This window comes from Urocitellus parryii, chromosome 15 (genome assembly GCF_045843805.1).
Source record: "Urocitellus parryii isolate mUroPar1 chromosome 15, mUroPar1.hap1, whole genome shotgun sequence".
Taxonomy (NCBI): Eukaryota; Metazoa; Chordata; class Mammalia; order Rodentia; family Sciuridae; genus Urocitellus; species Urocitellus parryii.
Window position 1 is genome coordinate 6,498,561 of NC_135545.1, and position 22,716 is coordinate 6,521,276.

The 22,716-nt window shown below is 59.2% G+C and overlaps 1 protein-coding gene across 1 annotated transcript; it reads right to left on the reverse strand.

The window, feature by feature from the left end:
- Nucleotides 1–279: 279 nt before the first annotated feature.
- On the reverse strand, nt 280–22,181 carry Mybpc2 (myosin binding protein C2). Its single transcript, XM_026406198.2, has 28 exons — nt 22,073–22,181; nt 19,877–19,954; nt 19,322–19,408; nt 18,624–18,772; nt 18,153–18,270; nt 17,478–17,526; nt 17,265–17,324; nt 15,573–15,769; nt 15,187–15,319; nt 14,274–14,398; nt 14,097–14,202; nt 12,577–12,749; nt 10,706–10,871; nt 9,664–9,770; nt 9,425–9,454; nt 9,136–9,275; nt 7,911–8,070; nt 7,727–7,831; nt 7,152–7,340; nt 6,627–6,761; nt 4,628–4,795; nt 4,384–4,472; nt 4,107–4,302; nt 3,770–3,909; nt 2,882–3,041; nt 2,601–2,737; nt 1,181–1,367; nt 280–394 (listed from the first exon to the last, which is right to left on the reverse strand). Exons 1-28 carry the CDS (start codon nt 22,089–22,091, stop codon nt 384–386), a joined length of 3,414 nt encoding a protein of 1,137 aa, XP_026261983.2. The 5' UTR covers nt 22,092–22,181; the 3' UTR covers nt 280–383.
- Nucleotides 22,182–22,716: the final 535 nt, after the last annotated feature.

Below are 22,716 nucleotides of genomic sequence, written 5' to 3' on the forward strand. Positions count from 1 at the left end.
TTCCGATTACTGCAGCTGCAGCTGCGGCCAGCCTGCCTCCCTCGGCTCTTGGTAGCTGGGCCCAGGCTCCTGCATACGGGCTGCACCTCTACAGCTCCAACCACAAGCCATGGCCTCTGGTTGCCCCCTAAAGTCCCTGCTGCAAGACGGCAGCCCCAGTGCTGGCATGGTTCACTGTGACAGCCCCATGGTGGTGGCCGCTAGTCCAACATTACCCACCCAGAGAGCTGGGGGACAGGAGGGGGCAGGGGAGCAGATTCAAGGAAAGACACGTGAGAGTCCAAGCAACACTGTCTTGTTGTGTGGGATAAGTAGAGGAGGGGACAGAGGCAGAGCTCTCGGGCTGCAGTCAGGCTGGTCACCTCCACAGGTTGGAGACGGTTTCACTGCGGCACTGTGGGGACAATGAGAGAGGTGCCTAGATCTCCAGGTGCCTTTGCCAGCTGTGTCCACATGACATGTTCCCGTCCAGCGACTGTCCCTGCCCAATTTCCACCCCAGAGTAGGCTGTTCTGCTATAGACAGCTACAGGACTCCTGAGTTCAGGCCATTTTTAAAATTATTCAGTTGGTTAGAAGGGACAGAAAAATGTTGGATGTTGGGGACCCCAGAAGAGCAACAGTCTGGAACTGCAGCTGCCTGGGTGTAGAGAAGTCCCTCTGAGCCCCTGCTGAGGGTCTGCAGTGAGAGTCTCTCTCTATTGGAAGGTCACCCCTGAGTCCAGCCCTGGGGGACCTGGTAGTGTCCTCTGCACTGGCTCCTGACTGGCTCCAGGCCCCAGGCGGGGGAGGTTGGAAGAGTGTTGAAGAGGCACCGTGTGTACTGAGGCCCTCGAGGGGGCATCTTACGGGCTGTCACGACATCAGGGCAGGGGCTCCACGGCCATGCCATCCGCTCAGCCCCCAGCGCCTCTCCCCACACAGGCCCAGGCCTGCTGGAGGCCTTGGGGATACTCGCTGGGCTCTCCTTCCTCTCCGCCTCTGTCCTCCCTCCCTTTGGAGAAACCTCACTGAGCTCTGGCCAGGTGCGCAGGCGCCCCTCCCTGCCTGCACTGCCCCTTGCTGCCGGGCCCAGCCCTGCGCCCAGGGCCTCCCCGGGGCCCAGGCCGGCTCGGGTCTAGCATCACTTGACATAGAGCCCCAGTCAGGTGGGGTCGGCCGGGGTGGGGACCCCTCCTCACCTCGGACATCCAGCTTGCACTCCGCCAGTGCCTCCCCCAGCTCATTGAAGGCCCGGCAGGAGTAAGTCCCCGCATCAAAGGGCGAAGGGCGGCGGATGTTCAGCGTCAGGACCCCCTGGTGGTTGGTCATCAGGAACTTGGGGTCTTCCCTGATTTCCATCTTGTTCTTCATCCAGACCACCTTGGGCTGCCAAGGAGGGAGAAGAGGCCAACTCAGGGCATGCCCTGGGCCATGGCAGGCGGGCTCAGGAGGCGGGTTTGGTTTCTAATCCTGCTGGGCCACCTCCTTGCCAGTTTCCTTGAACTTCCATTCTCTGACCCTCCGTCTCCTTTTCTGTACCCCACTGCACAGGTAGTGGTGAGGGCTTCCCACTGTCCTCAGCATAGCAGCCCACAGCCTGACGTGACTTGACCCCATGGCTCTCTGCCCCCACCCTCCAGGCGCTGGCTGGGTGCTGTTCCTGAAATGACCAGATGTGCTCCATCGGGCCTCCACACTGACATTCCTCCTCCCTGGTTAGCACCTGCTTGTCCTTCACTCCATAGCTCGTGTCGCTTCCTGACCCCTGCCCTGGGACAGGGACACTGCTCTCTCAGAACTGCCTGCATTTCTTGTCACCCTTTGCAGTTTTATATTACTTGGGTGATTTTGGATCAACCCTCAGTTGATTGTTGATCCCACACTTCTTGGACAGGAACTCCTTGTCCTATTTGTCTAGCACATAAAAAGCCTCGAAAGACTAAATGGAGCAAATGGAGGCATCGTGTCAGCTCCTGGCGGGAAGGGCTGAGCCGTGGGTGTGGGAGCAGGGGAGGGGCGACAGAGGGAGTGACTGGAGGGGGCTGACGAATGCCTCCCTGTGAAGGGCCAGATCATAACTGTGTCAGGCTTTGTGCCCCCAGGTCTCTGTCACAACTGCTCAGCTCTGCTGCTGTGCTGCAAAATACAAACCGATGTGTGTGGCCCACGCGCCGATAAAACTTAATTGGGAGAAACAGGCAGCCGTCAGCCTTGGCCCTGAGCTGGAGTCGGCCAGCCCCGGGTCCGCACGGCTTCCTGCAGCTCAGGGCTGCCGGTGTCCACATCTCCCAGAGGGCAGCGGGACGCCCCGGGGGTTCCTTGCAGATTTAGACCCCCCACCAGGTTTCTGTGTCCAAGGCACCCATGTGTGTCCTTGAGCAGGACAAGAGACCAAGTGGCCTCTCCTCAGGCTGCCAAGACAAGCTGCCCCCTGGAGGTCACACGGCAGAGAAGAGGCAGGGAGATGACTGTCTGACTTGGGCTCTGGCCAGAGGAGGGGAACAGGAAGTGGGTCCCAGGGAGTGATTCCCACAGGAAGAGCTGTGGATGGGCCTGGGCTGTGGGAGAGTCCCCACGGGGCCCACACAGGGGCACCTGCAGGCCAGCCTGCCCCCACACCTTCGGGTGGCCTCTGACAGCACAGTTGAGAGCCGCGGAGTATCCAGCCACAACCACCCGGTCGATTAGAGGCGTGAGGAACATGGGAGGCGTCCGGAAGTCATGTTCCTTGTACTCGAGGGGTTTGAAGGTGATTCCTGGTGAGAGAGATGCCAGTAAGATGGCCCATCTAGACGGTCCCAGCCCCGGCCAGGGAACAGACTTGGCCATCTCCACCTTGTGGCCAGGTGCCCTCCCTCGGAGCCCCAGGGGTAACGGGCCCCATGAGAGGGTGGCAGCACCTGTCTTGAGGATGCAGGCCGTGTTCTTAGAGACCCCAGGTGAGTCACTGAGGCCACAGATGTTCTCACTGAAAACGCGGAAGTAGTACTCATTGCCCACGATGAGGTCAGACACAGTGCAGCTGGTGTGGCGGTTGTGCTCATAGACGTTGAACCACTCCTAATGTGGGGACAGGGGACATGGGAACATACACAAGTAGACACAGACACAGGAGAGTCAGGGAGGGTTGAGAAGACCTGTCATCGACAACAGCGCTATTCACCATGGCCATCAAGGGAGACATTAGCAAAATGACATCACTCGTATAATGGAATATTATTCAGCCCTAAAAAGGAGAGAAGCAGTGACGAGGGCCACCAGGGTGAACTCTGAAGACACTGTGCTCAGTGAAGAAACCAGACTACTGAAGTCCCAAGTTGATTCCACTCATGTGAAATGTCCAGAGCAGATGAGTCCATAGAGACAGCACGTGGGCAGCCTCTGGGGACTGGTGGGTGAAGTGGGGGCTGCCAATGGGGACGGGTCTCCTTTTGGAGTGATGAGATGCCTTCACACTAGATGGAGGTGGTGGCTGCAGGCCTTGGAAATGTGCTAGAAGCCCCCGAGGGCTCCTGGAACTCTGGGGCCTGGGGTATGGCTTGGTGGAACAGCGCTTGCCTGGGGGGGGTGGTCTGGGTTCCATCCCCAGCACCACAAAGGACCAGTCAGTAAAATGGTTACTGCCTAATTCTGTTCTGTGAAGTCTATCTCAACCCAAAAAGAGCTGCATCAAGCCTCAGCCTCGAGGGCCCCCCAGCCCCTGTCCCCCCCACCACCACCACCACTCTCGCCTCCTTCCCTGGTGAATGGGCCCTGGGCTCCGCTCTCGCCGCCCTGCGTCCTCTCACCATGGTTTTCTTGTCTGCTTTCTGGACGAAGTAGCCGGTGATCTCGCTGTTCCCGTTGTCCTTGGGGGGCTGCCACTCCACCAGCGCGTTGGTGCCCCACACCTCCTTCACCTGCACGTTCTCCGGGGGCCCTGCTTTCTCTGGAAGGAGGCCCCGTGGCCGCTGTCCACATGGCCCCTCAGTCCTCTCCCCTTAGACGCCCACCCATCCTGGTGCCCCAAACCTCCTCCTCTCACCCCCTCCCACCCGTCCTCCGCCCCTCACGCCTCCCCTCCTGCCCCCTCCGCCCTTCCCCTCCTGGATCACGCCCCCTGCCCCACCCCCACCCGCTGCGCACCCACGACCCGGATGCGGATGGTGGCAGTGTCCTTCATGTTCTCAATCTGCACGGTCAACTCGTACTCCCCGGAGTCGGAGCGGGCCGCCTGGCGCACGAAGAACACCGTGTCGAGGTCGCTGGTCCGCACGTGCACGCGCGAGGTGTCTATGGGGGCTCCGCCCTTGGTCCACACCACCTGGGGCCGGGGCTTGCCCTGGGGGAGCGGGCCAGCGGGTCAGGGGCCTGCAGCACCGTGGGGCCACCGCAGCCGCCCGTCCCGCCCCAGCCCGGGCACCTGGAAGGGGATGACGAGGTTGAGGTGCTCGCCCACTTTGCGGATGTACGTCTGGCGCAGGTGGCGCGGGAGGCGGATCTTGGGTTGCTCTGAGGGTAAGACCCAGGTGGGGGCTCAGCGCACGGCCGAGGGGTCATTTGAAGGACAGAATGGGTGAGATTGTCTGGGGGAGGCCCTGGTGACCACCCAGCCAGGGCAGATGGGATGTCACTGCCTTGGGTTCTAGGAGGGCTGGGTCACCCACCCACAATCTCCCGGATGGTGACCGGCTGGACCAGGGTGGCCGGCTCACTGCGACCTGCAATGTTGACCCCAATCACGCGGAAGAGGATCCTGGCTCCGGTTGGGAGATCCTTGACCGTGAAGCCACAGCGCTCCACGGGCTCCTTGTTGGCAGGAAGCCACTCCTCGGCTGCAAGAGAAGAGCCAGGCGGGTGCCTCAGTCCCGGCCTCCAAGCTCCCCCGGCCCTGCTCACTGTCCCTCTGGTGACCTGCGCCCCAGCACAGCCAATACTGAGTATTGCCCAGCGTTCCTGTGAGGGTCCTCAGGGCAGTCATGCGTGAGTGTGTCCACCTTGCTTTGACCCATGGTCTCCCCATTTTAGGGACAAGGAAAGTGAGGCCCAGAGAGGCTCAGACCAGGCAGCCTGGGCAGCAGAACCCAGGCACTGCTGAGCTCTGCTCAGGGGCCACTCTGAGGGCACAGCAGGAGAAGGCTGGGCAGCCACACCCAGGGGTGCCCGAGCAGGCAGCGAGGCTAGGGCTCCCTGGACTTCCGCCTCTGCTGCCGCCTCTGGGTGGGTGAGGCACTGAGGGTCAGAGCATCCTCCAGGGGTGTGAGCCCTCCCGGCCCAGCTCCAGAGCACCAGGCTTGGGCACAGGGGGTCAGCCAGGTCAGACAGGGTGGAGAGGGCCGGCAGGGGAAGGTACCTGTCAGGATGGGCTCTCCCTCTGCCATATTAGGAGGGAGGAGCTGACCCTGAAGTCTCGGCCAGGGCCACGCAGGCACAAAGCACAGGGACAGGAGGGCAGCCATATCTGCCTGGCTTTAAGGCCTCCCAGTGACTGGCCACATCAGAGACAGTTCCACATCTGTGGCCCTGGGGCTGGCTACAGTCAGTGTCCAGTGAGTGTTCAGGGGCCAGTGGAGAAGTGGAGGATGGAAATATGGATGATGGATGGACAGGCGGAGAGACAATATGTAGATAGGTAGGCAGGCAGGCAGTCACACAGGTAGAAGAAGAAAGGGAAGGCTGGCTGGCTGGCTGGGTGGGTGGGTGGATGGATACATGGGTGAGAATGTTACTGGATGGATGATGTATAGGTGGGTGGGTGGATGGGTGGGTGGATGGATGGGTGGATGGAGGATGAGTGGATAGATGGGTAGGTGAGTGGGGGATGGATGGATGGGTGGATGGATGGGTGGATGGAGGATGGATGGATGTGTGGATGGGTGGATGAGTGGATGGGTGGGTGGGAGATGGATGGAGGATGGATGGATGTGTGGATGGGTGGATGAGTGGATGGATGGGTGGGAGATGGATGGATGGATGGAGGATGGATAGGTGAGTGGGTAGGTGATGGATGGATGAGTGGGGGATGGACGGCTGGATGGATGGGTGGATGGAGGATGGATAGGTGGGTGGATGGATGGGTGGTGGGGGGTGGATGGATGGGTGGTTGGGGGTGGATGGATGGATGGAGGATGGATGGATGGGTGAGTGGATGGATGGGTGGTTGAGGGGTGGATGGATGGGTGGTTGGGGGGTGGATGGATGATGGATGGGTGGATGGATGGACGGATCAGTAGCTGGATGATCCAAAAGATTTTCCAATGGAAAGAAGGACGGACAGATGACTGACTAGGCAAGTGGAAGGAAGGATGGAAAGGAGGGAGGGAGGGAAAGAAAGAGAGGGAGAAATAAAAAGGGAAAAGGAAAAAGGAAATATGGCTGTCTGGCTGGATGGAAGGAAAGAGGGAAGCATGTAGGTATGTGTAGTAGATAAACGGCTGGAAGGACAGAAGGACACATGAAGAGCCATTGCTGTGCGAGGGCACGGGGAGAGAGGAGAAGCTGGCCTGAGGGTCTGGCTTGACCCGTCCTTCCTGCAATCCCCGCCAGTACAGACATGGGGCAAGAGGCTCCCTCCCCAGGCGCCTCTTGCTGCCCAACCCCTATCAGCTCCCTGGACAGGGCTCCCTTTGGGGCCCCTGTGGGCCACCACCCCGCCAGGGCACTCACAGCCCTCGAGGCAGTACTCCACCAGGTACCCGTCGATGCCGCCGGCCCCGATCCTGTCCGGGGGCCTCCACTTGAGCGTGGTGGTGGTGTCTGTCACATCCTCCACCGTCAGGTGCTGGGGTGCACTCGTGGGGGCTGTAGGAGCCAGGGAAAGGGGTGTGGGGTAAATGAAGGGTCAGGGTCAGCAGAAAGGGGCAGGGGTCAGAGGTGGAGTCAGTCTGGTTGGGAAGGGGGCTGCGGGGCTGGCTGAAAGTGCATGAGCAAGGAATGTCATCCGGGAGCCCGACTCAGGTCAGGGCTGGTGCCCGCCTGGCAGGCAGAGGCCAGTGAGGTATTCAGGCATCAGCACGAGTCTAGGGTGGTGGGGACCAGTGGTTAGTGCACGGGATCAAGAGGAGAGGAGGAGGGTGGGGTGGGTGTTGATGGGTTGGGTCAATGAGGGCCCAGAAATCCGCCGTCTGTAGGGTCAGAGGTCAGGGTGCAGGTGCGAGAGGGACAGAGCAGTGAGGGGTCCAGAGGCATCACCAATGGGCATGAAGGGCTTGGTGTTCATGCTGGGCTGGGAGACGCCGATGGCGTTGACGGCAAAGACCCTCATCTCGTAGAGGATGCCCTCGATCATCTTGGTGGACTCGTAGGTCGTCTCCGTGAAGACCTCGAAGTTCAGCTTCATCCAGCGCTGAGAGCCCTTCTTCTTCCGCTCCAGGAGGTACCCTGAGGGCTCCCCAAGCAGAGGAGTGGGGGTCATGGAGAGGTCGTGGGGTCACAGGCCACTGGGACAGTGAAGGTGCCATCCAAAGGCTCCCATGGCCCATGGAGGCCTTAGGCCACAGGTCTTGGGTTGGTCTCTGGCCCCCAAAGCATTCCAAGGCCACCCCTCCTAGGGCAGGAGTCAAGAAGGTCACAGGTCATGAATCAGGGGGTCGGTGCATAGAAAGCCCCAGGCCTGTCCCGGGTTGTTGGGATGAAGAACAGTGTTGGACAGGCAGAGACCTGGGTTTCCATCAAAGGTGGACCCAAGGCCCAGGCCCATGAGGACATCGAGGAGCAGCAGAGACTAAGGCAGCTCAGGGTCGTGGGGATGGCCCACAGGCACTCACCAGTGACTGGCTGTCCCCCATCATACTTGGGTGGCTCCCAGACCAGGATGGCCCAGTCCTCTCCCACCGATGTGACACGCACCGCCTCCGGGGGATCTGGGACATCTGGGAGACGAGAGAGTCAGGTGACCCTTCCAGACATCAGGGAGCCCCTCACTGGCTCGGCCCTTGGCCCTCTGCTCACCCACAACCCGCAAGAAGATGGAGGCCACATCCTCGCCCACAGGGTTGGTGACTTTGATGGTGTAGCGTCCCTCGTCAGCGGGCTCAGCACTCTCAATGACGAAGCTGCTGCAGTCCACACGCTGCTCGATGCGGGTCCTGCCCTCGGTGGCTGAGAACACCTGGACAGGCAGCAGATGGCCTCGCTGCGTCAGCTCCCCACCCAGGCCTGCCCCGTCTCTCCTGTGCTCAGAATCCTGCAGGGGCTCCCCTCGCCCAGTGTGCGTGAGGCCTGCGTGAGGCCCAGGGGCCCTTCAGGTCTGCACACAGCCCACCATTCCCTACGGCCCTCTCACCCTCCAAACTCTGTCCCTCATTAAAAAACACCAGATGGTCTGGTCCCCGAGGTCTGACAAGGCTGTTCCCTGTGCATGCAGCCCGATCCTCTTAGACACCCGGAAGTCACCTCTTGGAAGCCCCCAGCTGAACGTGAGCACCCCTGCCTATCCTTGGACTCCCGCTCCCTCCCTTTATCTCAGCCCCAGAATCCTAGGCGACTGCTGCTTGGCTCACATCTGCCTCTCCAAGAGGGAAGGCCCGCAGGGGCGGCGGCTGCGTCTGACGCATGGTGGCAACCTCAGCACTACCAGAGAGCCTGGCCCAGGAAGCCTCAGAGGATGCTGGTGAGTGAATGAGCAAGTGAGCGCAGACTAAGCGAGTCTGTCCACTTGACAGAAGGGGAAACGAGCACAGGACCGACCCGGGGTCTGGTACATACACGGTCACAATGGTGGATGGGAAGATGGATGGATGGATGGACGGATGGATGGATGCATATCTAGCTAAACAGATGAGTTTCTAGATGAATGCATAGATAACTGAATTGATAGCTGGTTAAATGGTCAAACGAATGAATTATTTCACGAGTGGATGGATGGATGAATTAATCAATTAACTGATGCATGAAAGGATGGATGGTCGGATGAGTTACTGGATGGGTGACCCAGTTGATCCATTGATTAATTAGCTGTTGGGCAGACAATGGAAGGAGTACCCACCCTGTGCCAAGCGCCTACCAGGTGGTGTACAAATATAATTCTCCAATCTTCAAAACAACTCCATGAAGAAGGAATCCTTGTCCTTATTTCATACAGGATAAAACTGAGGCTCAGAAAGGGCAAGAAACCTGTCTGGCCTCACCCAGCAGAGCTAAAAGGGAGAGGAAGGCGGCAGAAGCCCCAACCTACATCATCTCCCTTCATCCAGGTGGCGACAGGAGGGGGCTCCCCTGTGATGGCCACATCCAGCCGCAGTTTGTTCCCAGCCACAACCACAATGGAGTTCTCTGAGGTCTTCCCCGAGCAGTCCAGGTGGATCTTGGGTGGTTCTGGAGGTGCAGAAAGACACTAGGGACCTTGACAGGCGGTCAGACCCCAGCCCACGAGAGCAGCCGCTGAGAAGCTGGGTTCCCAGAGTGGCCCCCTCCCTCAGGCTGAGCGTGGGTTCCCAGCCCACCCGAGCAGACCTGGCCCTCACCTTGCTTGGGGACGTACTCCACCTTGATTTCTGGAAGAGCAGAGAGACGGCGATGAGGTCGAAGCCCTCAGCACCCGCCTCCCACCTTCACAACCCAGAGGCAGAGGTGAACATGTGGCAGGAACCCTGGGAGCTGGTGCCACCCTTAGGGACACTTCACCCACAGGGAGGCATCTGGGGTCCTCAGGTTCGGGAGGGTGTGTTCTGTATCTCTGGGGCACAGGAAGGGGCATCTTTACCCAGGAAGTTGAGCTTGGCGGAGAGGGACAGAGCGTAGCCATCAGGCACAAATGTGTAGTCGCCCTCGTCCTCAGGACGGACATCGTCGATCACCAGCTTGTGGAACCTGAAGGGCGGAGGGAGCAGGGTGGGGAGGCGGGTCTGCCCCCGCTCCTCCCTTCAATGCCAGTGTGAGAAACACCCTCCTCAGTGCAATCTACATGCCCATCATTTTTATTCATGGCTTTAGGGTGCTATGGCCTGGGTTTGAGTCCCACTTACTAGCTGTGTGACATTGGGCAAGTTACTCAATCTCTCTGTGCCTCCATTTCTTCATGCATAAAGAGGGGTGATGAGAACACTGTACCTAGGGATTGTTGAACAGCATCTAGAGGGGTGCTTGGCACACAGCAAGTGCCCTACAGATGTTAGGACAGCTGTCTTTAGCACTCCTGGTTCCTTACACAGAACACAGAGAAAGTCTGCGTCCTTCGGGAGTATTGCAGAGAAAACCAAGAGGGCGCGGCTGCATGCTGCAGGTGGCAGGTGCTGATCTCAGGTGTGACGTGCACCTGTTGAACTCCAGCCTCTTGCTGTCCTAGCCGGAATCCCCGTGGCCCCAGGCTCCCCCCACACATGGCCCTGTGGCCAGGCCTGTCCCCACCACGAGCTGCAGTCTTCCTCCCACCCCTGGAGCCTGGTCTGGGCAAGTGACACTGGGATAGTTCCCAGCACAGGCCACTGGGCCCACCTTCACTTCTCCACTCTCTGGGGACCTCTGCCTCTCGTGTGGCCTCTGCCTCTGCCACGGAATAGCCAAGACTCGCCTCCTGGATGGGAGGCCACATGGACCAGAGCGCTGTCAGCTGAACCATCCCAGCTGAGGTCCTCACGGAGCCCAGGCAGGACCAGGGGACATCTGCCGGCCACACAGGCAGGAGGGAGGCCCCCTGCCAACCCACACACTCACAGGAAGTCAGCCCTGGCTCTTGTGAACCAGGAAGAGGGCCCACAGCCTCCACGGAGCGACACCCACCGCGCCCGGCCCTCCGCGCTCCTCACCTGCCTACGTGGGAGATGGTGATCCTCTTGCTGGGCCGCACCTCCACCCCGTTCTTGTACCACTTGCCGGTCACCTTCTCATCGGACACCTCACACTTGAACACAGCCTGCTCCGAGGCCTTCACAGTCAGATCCGCGATGTCCTGCAGGACCTCCAGCTGTTTCTCTGAGCGAAAGGGAGGCGGGCCCGTCACTACTCCAGATGGCCCGCGGACTCAGGCGCACCCGAGGCTCTGGCCCTGCAGGGCAGCCCGACCACTCGGAAGCCACCACTGGCCCTGGGTGGTCCTGTCCTGGGGGAGGCTGAACAAGGCCCACCATGAGAGGGAGTAAGGTGGCATGGGAAGAATCCACAGAGGATGCAGAAGAGACACCCAGGAAGAGGGACCGCTGTGCGGGGGCCCCAGGCGGGGTGGGCGTGGCTTAGTGGCACAGTGCTTGCCCGGCAGGCTCAAGGCCCTGGGTTCAGTTCAACTCCCAGTACCGAAAAAAATAAAAAATAAAAGGACTCTGTCTCTGAGTGGGACAGGGGCCACCAGAGGAGACGGCGTTCGAATGCTTGTCTCTTATTAAATAAGATGCCCGATTTACAGCAAAGTGATTATAGGGTCTAGACAGGGGAGCGGCGCTCTTCCAGCCATCCGGATCCCCTCTGCAGCTGTAAAAGCAAACACATCCCTGTCTCTCGGGATTGGCAGGGCATCCAGAGCGGCAGATGTTCCAGTGTCTGTGCCTAACCTCGGGTCCCTGTGCTCTCAGTCACCTCTGGACACAACCCAAGTATGCACTTCAGATGGTCACAGGATAACGACAAGGAAAGGGTCTGTGTGCTCAGCTCAGCTGCCGGCCCGAGAGGGACGCGAGGGACGTGGCTGCTGGAACCCGGGGTTGCAGAACCTGGAGCACGGGGCGCGTGCTGGTTCTTCTCTTCTTTCTCTGTCTTTATACATAGGGTGACTTGTTTGTCACCTGTCAGTTGAGCTTGGAAATCCATCCTTCCATTCCAGGAAATGCAGCTCTCTTCTTTCCTTTTTTTCTTTTTCTGAGATGGGGATGCTCTAAATTGCCCAGGCTGCCCCCCAAGCTCACTACCCTCCTGCCTCAGGCTCCAGAGTCCCAGGGGTTACAGGTGCATGCCACCACATGGGCTCCGTGTTGTCACTTATTATGGTAACGCAGGGACATCCCGTCATCTCCTTGGCCCACAGGTGACAGGGTTTGTTGGGGTTTTGTTTGTTTGCAGTGCTGGTCTTGAACCCAGGGCCTCACGCCTGCCAGGCAAGCTTGCTACCACTGAGAGACACCCTGCACCTGTCATTTTGAGACAGGGTCTAAGTTGCCGAGGCTGTCCTTGAATTTGCCATCCTCCTGCCTCAGCCTCCACAGTTGCCGAGATCACAGGCATGCACCACCAACGGGGCTTATTGGTTTGTTTTCGCCATTCATTTGTATAGACTTACAGACTCGAGCAACTCGCACAAACAATGCAGAGTCCTTTGGACCCTTCTCCCAACATCCCCCAGCGGTGACACCTTACATGACTGTGAACCAAAATCCCAGCCAGGATGTCACCAACTGTGCCTGTGAGCTGGATGACACCTGGTGCTCAGTGTTCACCACAGTTTAGGTGAACGAGGCTGCCTCAAAGGTATGAGGTGTAGAGAGGTCACTGTAAGGGGACGAGTATGGACCTGGCAGCCGGTGAGGAGACTGCTACGGGCACGAGGCGACAGGGGCCTGGGCCAGGAAGGGGCAGCCGAAGGCGTACTTTGAGGATGGGACAGACAGGATTTGCCTGGGTTGAAGGCAGGGTGGGAGGATCCGGTTCAACTCCCAGATTTGGGGCCCAGGCCATGGGGGGCTGCCCTCACCTTCCACAATGAGGTCAGCTTCACACTGGCCGCCATTGGTCATGACCTGATAGCGGCCCCCATCCTCCAGGCTCACGTCGGAGAAGATGAGGATGTGGCGCTTCCCGTCCTTCTTGAAGCGGTACCGGGCCTTGAAGGAGTCCTCCCGCGTCATCTCCACGCCGTCCTTCATCCTGGGTGGACGCACGTGAAAGGGGGTGTGAGGGGCCAGCTCAGCTCTGGGCCTGGTCTTGGAGGTGATTGGGGAACCAGGGCAGAGGGACTGGGGGAAGGTCACAGGAGGAAGGGAGACAGGGGACGGTAGAGACATCTGGAGGGCTGGCAGGGTCCCAGGGCAAGTCAGGGGAGAGGTCAGGGACACAGAAAGAGGCCATGGGGAGAGGTCAGAGCACAGTGGAAACCCGATGCTCTCAGAGAGATGTCCAGCACTGACCCCTGTCCATGGTGCTTCTCCCACTGGGATCCCCTCCCACGTCACCCTGCCACCTTGTCACACAGATCTCACTCAATTGCAACCCAGGAAGGGCCCCTCCAGGAAGCCTGCCAGACTCCCGAGTCCCTTCCCCCTTTGAAAAGGCTACAGCATCTCTCTGCTCCTCTCAATCACTTGTCAAAGAAGAAGAACTAGTATATTTATTTGCATGAAATGTGATTAATGCCTGCCTGTCTCCTTACACACATGTGCACGTGCGCGCGCGCACGCACACACACACACACACACACACACACACACCACCAATTTTCCAGATTATAAGGGCCACAGAGGTAGGCACCAGGCTGATATTTTTAAATATTTTTTTTTTTTAGTTGTAGATGGGCACCTTTATTTTATTTACTTATTTTTATGTGATGCTGAGGATCAAACCCACGGCCTCACAAGTGCTAGGCGAGTGCTCTGCCACTGAGCCACAACCCCAGCCCTGATATGTTTTTCGTAGAAGAGCACAACCTGCTATAGGTGCTTAATAAATATTTGCTGGATGGGTGAATCCATATATGGATGGATAAGTGAAGGGGCAGAAGGAGGGCAAGTGGGTAGAAGGGTGGATAAGCGGATGGAGGGTTAGAGAACCATTCAAATGGACAAGGCGATGATGGGTGAATCCATGGAGGTGAGTGTGTGACAGGGTGATGGGAGATGGGTGGAGGGAAAGGGGAATGCGGGGACGATGAGTGGATGGAGGGTGGGGGTCTCCTTGAATAGATGAGGAGGTAGGTGGATGGGCCGATGGATGAATTAATGAATGGGGCGGGTGGAGGGAAGGTAGATGAGTAGCCAGACCTAAGGACACATGATGGACTACATGGATGAATAAATATTTAACAAAACAACAGGGACCAAGGAATAGACCCTGAAAATGATGGGTCAAGGTCAGAAGTCCCAGAAAGAGGCACTGAGGAAAGGTCAACATTTGAAGAGAGAGGCTGGGTAAAGGTCAGGAACGTCCCTGGTGGTGCCAGCGCCCACCGGGATCAGGGCTGAGACACCTATTTGGAGCTCAGGGGTCAAGGTCACTCACCACATGACCTGGGCACCCTCTTCTGACACCTCGACCGCCATCTCCACACGGTCGCCCACAAACACCTGCTGGTCCTCCAGGGGTGTGACGATCAGGACTGGAGGCTCTGTGTGGTGGGGGGACGGAGGTCAGTGGTGTCGGGTCCCCCTAAAGAGCTCCACCCCTCTCCACACTCACCTTTGACGAACAGCTCCGTGAAGCACTTCTCATCCTTGACAACCACCTCGTAGGCCGCGTCGTCGGCCAGCGTGCACTTATTGATGGTAAGGATTCGCTTCTTACCCACGTTCTCGAACACGTACCTGGCGCAGAAAGCTCACCTCAGCCCGTGCACAGAGGAAGGCCTTGCCCCGGGCAGCTCTGCCCAGCTGTTCTCAGAACACACGGCCCTGTCCAAGTCAAGGTGTGTGGGAGCGGTAGAGAGCCCATTTCATTATGTGAACAACCAGAGTGACAATACCAACCGTCCACTGGCATCCTCCCTCCCTTCCTTTGAGCAGGGGCACGTGGCCACCCACTAGAGAACGACATTCTCCAGCTTCCTTTGCTCAGGGATGGACAGAAGACTAAGTCTGAGCCAGTGGAATGTGAGTGGATGTCATGGGGGCTCCTTACAGGAGGATGAGGCAGGAGGATTGCAAATTTGAGGTCAGCCTCAGAAACTTAGTGAAACCCTGTCTCAAAATTTAAAAAAATAAAATGAAATAAAAAAGGCTGGGGATGTAGCTTAGTGGTAAATTGCCCCTGGGTTAAATCCCCAATACCCCACTCCAAAAAAAAAAAAATGCTCATTAGAGCCAGGTGTGGTGCTGCACACCTGGATCCAAGCAACTGGGGAGGCTGCAGCAAGATCACAAGTTCAAGGCCAGCCTGAATAACTTACGGAGACTCTGTCTCAAAATAAAAAATAAAAATGGCTAGAGTTGCAGATCAATGGTCGAGTGTCCCTCGGTTCCACAGCCCCAGTATTGGGGGGAGGAGCTTATTATAGAAAAAAAAATACCAAAGCCAAAAAAGAAACCCATCCTTATTGCCGGGTGTCCTCTCTGGACTGGATTTCAACCAGGCAGCAAGCCCCACGTGCGCGTACTTGCTGCTGGGTTTGATCTCCTGGCCGTTCTTGAACCACTTGAGAGGAAGGTCTGGGTCGCTGATCTCCACCACCAGCTTGATCTTGTTGCCCCTGTCCACCTGGTAGGCGGGGTCCAGCTTTTTGGTGAAGGCTGGACGTGGAGAGAAGCACAGGGGCTAGAGACGAGGAGCCTCACCACCCTGGGCACCCAGGAGAAGCCACCTCTCCCTCCCCAGGCCACGGGCTCTCCGAGGTCAAGGTCAGGGGCCTCCTGTGAACCTCCCTGAGAGCAAGATTCAACTACTCCTTGACCGGGGTCTCCAAGATAGGTCCCGTGTCCAGACAGCAGGTGCCCGTGGTGCTGGGGTCCCTGTGGAGGGGCCTCCTCCGCTCAGAGTGCTGACCTGCGCTCTTCTTGACCTCCACCTTGGCCTTCTTGAGCCGCTTCAGCATGCCCCGGAGGTCGGTGATGCCGTACTGGAAGGCGATCTTCTCGTACTCGCTCTTCTTGGCCCCTTTCAGGAGCTCCCAGATCTCCGGGGGGATGCCCAGGTCGTCGTCGTCCTTCTTCTTCTTCTTCTTCTCCTCCTCCACCACCTCCCTGGGGGCGGGAGGCAGGCCGAAGCCACCAGGAGTGAGAAGGCGAGCGTCTCCTCTGCTTGCTTGCTGTGGGACTTACCCAAGTCACCTTCTCTCTCTGGCCTTCCACTGTCCCACCCCAGCCTCCTCCTAGGCCTCTGTCCTCCAGCCTCCTCCCCTCTCCACATGGCCCCTCAGATGCCATCCCTAAGCTGCTGAGAGCTTTCACAGCCCCCAGGAGCTCTCACTGCCCTCAAGAGCTCTAAGGCCCCACTCCCTGGCCTGGTGGTCACATACCCACCCACCCTTCCAGCACTGCCCCCACAGGACAGATGAGCAGGAACACGAATATAGAGCAACTGGTGAGTGACAGATGCATCAATGGATGGGGAGGCAGAAAGACAGGCGGGCGGTTGGCGGCAGGTGGCTGGGTGAGGGGATGGGCTGGTGGCTAGCTAGAAATGTTGGGCAGCTGGGTGAATCTGTGGATGGGAGGTGGCCCAGGCAGTGGTTGACTGGCCAGGGAAACGGGTGAGTGGATTAGTAAATGGGGTTGGTTATGGGGTAGGAGGGGGAGTGGGGGATGGAGAGGTTGACCAGCAGGTGGTGAGCACTACATGGGGCAGCATGACATGGCCATCATTCAGTCATTTTTGACCTAGAGAACACTGATCTCCTACAGTTCAATCTAACAGAGAGCTACCGGTGGGGGATGCAATGTGTCAATGGAGAGGTGAACGGTTGGTAGAAGGACGTCTGGAGAGACAGATGGGGGATGAGTAGATAGGCAGACAGGATACTGGATATGGTTGGGAGAGAGAGAGGGTACAGATGGCTAGACGGATGGGAAGGTGGGAAGGTGGATGGATGTAAGGACGGACAGGAGGTGGAGAGGAGGACAGGAAGGGACCTCATCAGGTGGAGAAGTGTATGAAGCAGGAAGGTGCAGGATGAACTGATGGACTGACATAGATGGCTGAGCATAATGGCAATTAGGTGGATGGACAGGTGGAAAGATGGTGGGTAGATTGAGGGATATGTGAGTGGGGGTATTGAGAAATGGGAAGATGGGTGAATAGATGAATTAGTGGATGGATAGATGAATGGGTGGGTGGATGGATGGGTGGGTAGGTGGATGGACAGACGGAGGGACTGGTGGGTGGGACAAGAGGATGCACAGATGGTGGGTTGGATGAGTGGGTGGATATGGAAGTGAACTGGAGCCTGAGTGAGCAGGAGAGTGGATGTGGGGTCATGGGTTAAAGAGGAGTAGGTAGGCTAATTGGTGGGCAGGTGGTGGACTGGGTGAGGTTGTGGGCAGGGGCAAGGGGTATGTAGGTGGGTAGTGAATCGACAGGTGACTGGATGGGTTGGCAGGTAGGAACTGAACAGAGGGAGAAGATGATGGAGGGAGAAGCAGAGAATCCGGGAGAATTTGGAAGTAACAGGCAGTGGAGCTTCGCCCGCCATCCTCCTCCCCTGGGTTGCCCCAACTCCCCTCTGTGAAGTGGGCTCACCTCTTCTTCAACAGGCCGCTGAAATCCAGCTCACCCGCGTCCTCTGGCTTCCCTTCACCCCTGTGGCCATTGAGAGGGGAAATGAACCTCAGTGAGATTCATCCTGGGGTCCCCACTCCCTGCCTTCCATGATCCTCCCTTCTCCCACATTCCCACCGCCCATGATCCTTGGCACCAGGAGATCCCCTCTCCCCGGAATCCAGAACCACTTACGTTCGCTTGAAGCTTTCCAGGCTCTGCCCAGAGGCGTCCTGACGGGGTGCTGGGAGGGGACAATTGGGGAAAGGGAAGGTGAGCTGGAGGCGAGGGCTGATCTAAGAACAGGAGCTCCTCTCCAGGCCCCTTTCCCCTGCCTGCTGGACCAGCACGCCCTCCTGCCTGGGCCTGGCCCCTCCACTCCCAGTCCCACTCACCCACATCCCTGGCCACCAGCTTGCACCGCTCCCCCCGGGGCCTGGGCAGCCTCATCCTCTGCACCCCTCATATCTAAGTCCCCCCATGTCCTGAGCTCAGACTCCCTAATCCCTCAGAGCTCTATACCTGTGCCCCCATGTGTAGCCTCCTGTCGTCCCCTATACCCTTGCCCTCAGCCCACACCCCCGCGTGCTCTACACCAGGACACCCTCCTCCCCCAAGCCTTGATCCCACTTGCTCAAGCCTGAAATCTGCTCACCTCCTAGGCTTTCACATGCTTGAACACTTTGCCCCTGAACCTATAGCTCCTCCTCCTCTAGCCCGTGGATGGTCTCCCCGGTTTTGAATACCATGAACCCTGGATCTCTACTCCCAGATCCACACACCCAGCCTCCCCACATGTCTCCACAATCTCCCCACACCCCCAAGCCCAGACCCACAAACCTCTACCCCACCACAGCCCCGCCAGCGTACCCTCCACATCAATGTTGAAGCTACAGCTGTCACAGATGTCCTTGGCTTTGACCTCAAGGCGGTAATCCCCACGGTCCCCCAGTACCACCTTCCCAATGTGCAGCTCCACAGTGTACACCTGGGGGCCAGGGCCAGGGGTGTGGATACACGGACTACCCCACAGCCCCTCACCTCCCCCAAGCCCACTTCAGAACTGTGCCCAAGTCCTCACCCCTACCCCACCCAGGGGCCTTGAAGGCCTAGCACAGGGGCCTCAGCACCCAGTGGCCAGCTCAGTCTCTCCTGGCTGGACAATCTCGACTCCTGGGCCCAAATGACCACACTCGAGTGCACGATACCCAACCCCAAACACCCCCCACTGCTCAACAGAGCCTCCCCCCAGGGGGCTCCAGGCCACAGCTGGGCCTCAGATAATAGGCCTGCTCGGCCCCCAGCCCGCCCGCGCACCCCCCCATACTGTGGAGTCCTCACATTACTGGCAGAGTCATGGGACTCCTTGAAGGAGAATCGGGCCCCACTCTTGCTGCCCAGCTCTAGCCACTTGCCCTTGAACCACTTGATGGCCGGTTTGGCAGGAAGCTCCTTCCCGTTCACCTTGGCTGTGATCACAGCATCCTTTCCTGGGTTGGGTGAAGGGAGAGCCATCAGGGTCCCCAGAACTCTTCAGAGGGGGACTGTGAGCTTGAGAGACCCAGTGCTTCCTCCATCAGACCCAGGGGCCCAGGCCCAGCCTCCTCCCTCAGACCCAGGGTCTAGGCCCAGCCTCCTCCCTCAGACCCAGGGGTCCAGGCCCAGCCTCCTCCCTCAGACCCAGGGTCTAGGCCCAGCCTCCTCCCTCAGACCCAGGGTCCAGGCCCAGCCTCCTCCCTCAGACCCAGGGTCCAGGCCCAGCCTCCTCCCTCAGACCCAGGGACCCAGGCCCAGCCTCCTCCCTCAGACCCAGGGTCTAGGCCCAGCCTCCTCCCTCAGACCCAGGGGTCCAGGCCCAGCCTCCTCCCTCAGACCCAGGGACCCAGGCCCAGCCTCCTCCCTCAGACCCAGGGTCCAGGCCCAGCCTCCTCCCTCAGACCCAGGGTCCAGGCCCAGCCTCCTCCCTCAGACCCAGGGTCCAGGCCCAGCCTCCTCCCTCAGACCCAGGGTCCAGGTCCAGCCTCCTTCAGGCCCCTCACCAGTCTCCACTGATACAGAGTCTGGCTTTTGCAGGAAAATGCCAGTGGGCTCCTCAGCAGTCGGGGACTGGTCCTCGGGTGGGGCTTCTGCTCAGGAGACAGGATTAGGATATCAGAGAATGGCTAGGGTCCAGCAGCAGGGCATGGGGGCAGAGTGGCTTTTCCTGAACTGGGAAAGACCGTGTGTCCTATAGCTGCCTGTGTGACCTAACTAGACTCCCCCAGCCCTTTAGCCTCAGCTTCCCCTTCTGTGAATCAGAGGGTGTAGACTAAATGGTCCTTTGGGGTAGGAGAGGCTTAAAGATGGACTGGGGCATTCGGAGCTGGGCAGGACGTGGTGACCAACTAGCCAGTTGATGGGAGCCTGAGGCCAGGCTGAGGGGCTGGCGCTCTCCTAGCACTAGGGAGCCATGGCAGACTGTGAGCAGGGAGGGCTGGTCACCTCTGGTGCTGTGTGGGGACAGACCAAAGGAAAAAGACCAGGAAGAGGCTGGAGAGAGGGCACAGAGGAGTGCAAGAGGGAGACGGGATGACAGGCCAGGGATACCCTCTCACCTTTGGGGGGCTCTGCAGGAGCCTCCTTAGGGGGAGCTTCTTTGGGGGCATCTTTACCTTTTGGGACCTTTTTGGCTGCTGAGATAGGAAATGTTCACACTTGAGCAAGTGCTGGCCACCTTCCTCCCTCAGACCCAGGGGTCCATGCCCCAGCCCCCATCTCTGAGACCCAGGGTCCAGGCCCAGGGGTCCAGGCCCAGCCTCCTCCCTCAGACCCAGGGGTCCAGGCCCAGGAATCCAGGCCCCAGCCCTCTCCCTCAGACCCAGGGGTCCAGGCCCAGCCTCCCCCCTCAGACCCAGGGTCCAGGCCCAGCCTCCTCCCTCAGACCCAGGGTCCAGGTCCAGCCTCCTCCCTCAGACCCAGGGGTTCTGCCCCAGCCTCCCCCCTCAGACCCAGGGTCCAGGCCCAGCCTCCTCCCTAGGACCCAGGGTCCAGGCCCAGCCTCCTCCCTCAGACCCAGGGTCCAGGTCCAGCCTCCTCCCTCAGACCCAGGGTCCAGGCCCAGCCTCCTCCCTAGGACCCAGGGTCCAGGCCCAGCCTCCTCCCTAGGACCCAGGGTCCAGGCCCAGCCTCCTCCCTCAGACCCAGGGTCCAGGTCCAGCCTCCTCCCTCAGACCCAGGGGTTCTGCCCCAGCCTCCCCCCTCAGACCCAGGGTCCAGGCCCAGCCTCCTCCCTAGGACCCAGGGTCCAGGCCCAGCCTCCTCCCTCAGACCCAGGGTCCAGGCCCAGCCTCCTCCCTCAGACCCAGGGTCCAGGCCCAGCCTCCTCCCTCAGACCCAGGGTCCAGGCCCAGCCTCTTCCCTAGGACCCAGGGTCCAGGCCCAGCCTCCTCCCTCAGACCCAGGGTCCAGGCCCAGCCTCCTCCCTCAGACCCAGGGGTCCAGGCCCAGGAATCCAGGCCCCATCCCTCTCCCTCAGACCCAGGAGTCCAGGCCCAGCCTCCTCCCTCAGACCCAGGGGTCCAGGCCCAGCCTCCTCCCTCAGACCCAGGGTCCAGGCCCAGCCCCCCTCCCTCAGACCCAAGGGTCCAGGCCCCAGCCCCCCTCCCTCAGACCCAGAAGTGGGGGGTGGGCATCCTAGGTGTAAATTTATATCTAATCCTGAGTCTGTGAGATCAGGTTTCCCCTACCCCAGGCAGGTGGTGCCCCAGCTACCCAGGCCACTGGGCCCTGACCTTTTGGTTTCTGGGGGTATAATTAGCTCTTCCTCTAGGCTAGAAACTGGACACCTCCTGCTGACCACAGCAGCCTTCCCCTGGGGTGCTGGTTCCATGGGGGCGCAGGGGCAGAAAGGGGCTGGACCCCCACCCCACTCCTGGCTGGCCTGATGCTAGGGGACACAACACGCCAGGAAGAGGTCCACCACCCAGGGCCTGTCTCCTGTGCAGACTTCCCCATAGAGAGGGAGCCCATGCTTCCACAGAGAAGTGCCCTCCAGTCCCACTGGAAGAGGGACCTCCCAAACTGTACATAAAGAATGGGCTCCAGGGCTGGGTGTGGCTCAGTGGCACTGTGCTTGCCCAGGAAATGCAAGGCCCTAGGTTTGATCCCCAGAACTGCAAAAGAGAAAAAGAAAGATCTTGGGTTCCTATTCCAAGAAGATCCCCTAATTCCTCCACAGGGCGGCCCCAATTCCCATGGAAAGAGGGCTCTCCTCCTCCTTATTGGAGAAGAGTCCCAAGTCCCATGCAGACGGGAACCTCTAAGCTCTATACCCACACATGATCACTCCTAAAAAGATTCAGTCTTCATCCAGGGAGGAAGCCCAATCCCTGCCTAGAGGATACCCCCTCCAAATGCAAAGGACCCCACCACCACGGCAGACTCCCCAATCCATATGCCAGAGACCCTTCCCCCACTGAGAAAAAGGAACCCTGATTTGCAATCAGAGAATCCCCATTCCCTGAAATGGATCCCTAATCCGCTACAAAAAAAACTCTTTTTTGCAGGGGGAGGGGACCCCCCTATCCTACAAAGACATGCAACACCTCCACCTACCACAAGAAGGAATCTCCCCCAGCTTTCCACACAGGGACAACCTACTCAGATATGGGGCCCCCATCCCACGTAAAAAAAATAAACATTTCCTCACAGAGAAAGCACCCCATTCTCCCCAACTCACAAAAACAGGAGCCCCAAATCCCCATTCAGAAAAGAAGACCCATCCTCTCTTAGAAAGGGGTCCTGGTAGCCACCTGGTTTGGCCTCAGGCATGGCTGCGGATCTCTTCCGGCTCCTCTGACCCAGCCGCCTCTAGCAGGCCCTAGGGAGGACAGGTGGGACCGCAAAGAGGGGGGCTTTAAGAAGTCCGGGGACTCCCAGGAGGCTCCGGGAGGCATCGGAAGGCTGCCCCACATTCCTCTTGCGTGCTCTAAAGGGCGAGAAATAACAGCTGGACAGAGATAGATGGGTGAACGCCAGGTCCGCGTGGAGGACAGGCCGCGGGGCTCAAGACACCTGGTTCGGAGGGAGGAGGTGCCAGAAGCGGGGACACCAGGGTCTCGGGTAGGAGGGGGCTGGGTGCCCTGAATCCTAAGTCCGGGAGCAGAGGAACCGCCCCGGGTTCTCGGTCCCAAGAAGGAAAGAGGAAGCGGAGGAGGGCCAGGATGCCTGGGTCCTGGGAGGAGGCAAGGGAAGGGCGAGGGTCCTAGGTGGGTGAGGCCGGGAGTCAGAGGCTGGCGTGGGGGTTGGGGAGAGACATCTAGAAAGCCATTCTTAGTATCTGCAAGTCAGGAGTTTTCGGGAAACCAGAGCCGGGAGGGAGGGTCCGGTTTCCCAGCGTAGGCAGGACAACTGTCGGGGGGAGGAGGTCTCTGTGACCCCAGGGAGCGCACTGGGG

Excerpts from the sequence above, each read along its gene's own strand:
- Mybpc2 (XM_026406198.2), bottom strand. Across the intron at positions 7,832-7,910 it reads CATCTTCTTGCGGGTTGTGG|ATGTCCCAGATCCCCCGGAG; the intron begins GTGAGCAGAGGG and ends CTCGTCTCCCAG. Across the intron at positions 2,738-2,881 it reads GGCCTGCATCCTCAAGACAG|GAATCACCTTCAAACCCCTC; the intron begins GTGCTGCCACCC and ends CTCTCTCACCAG.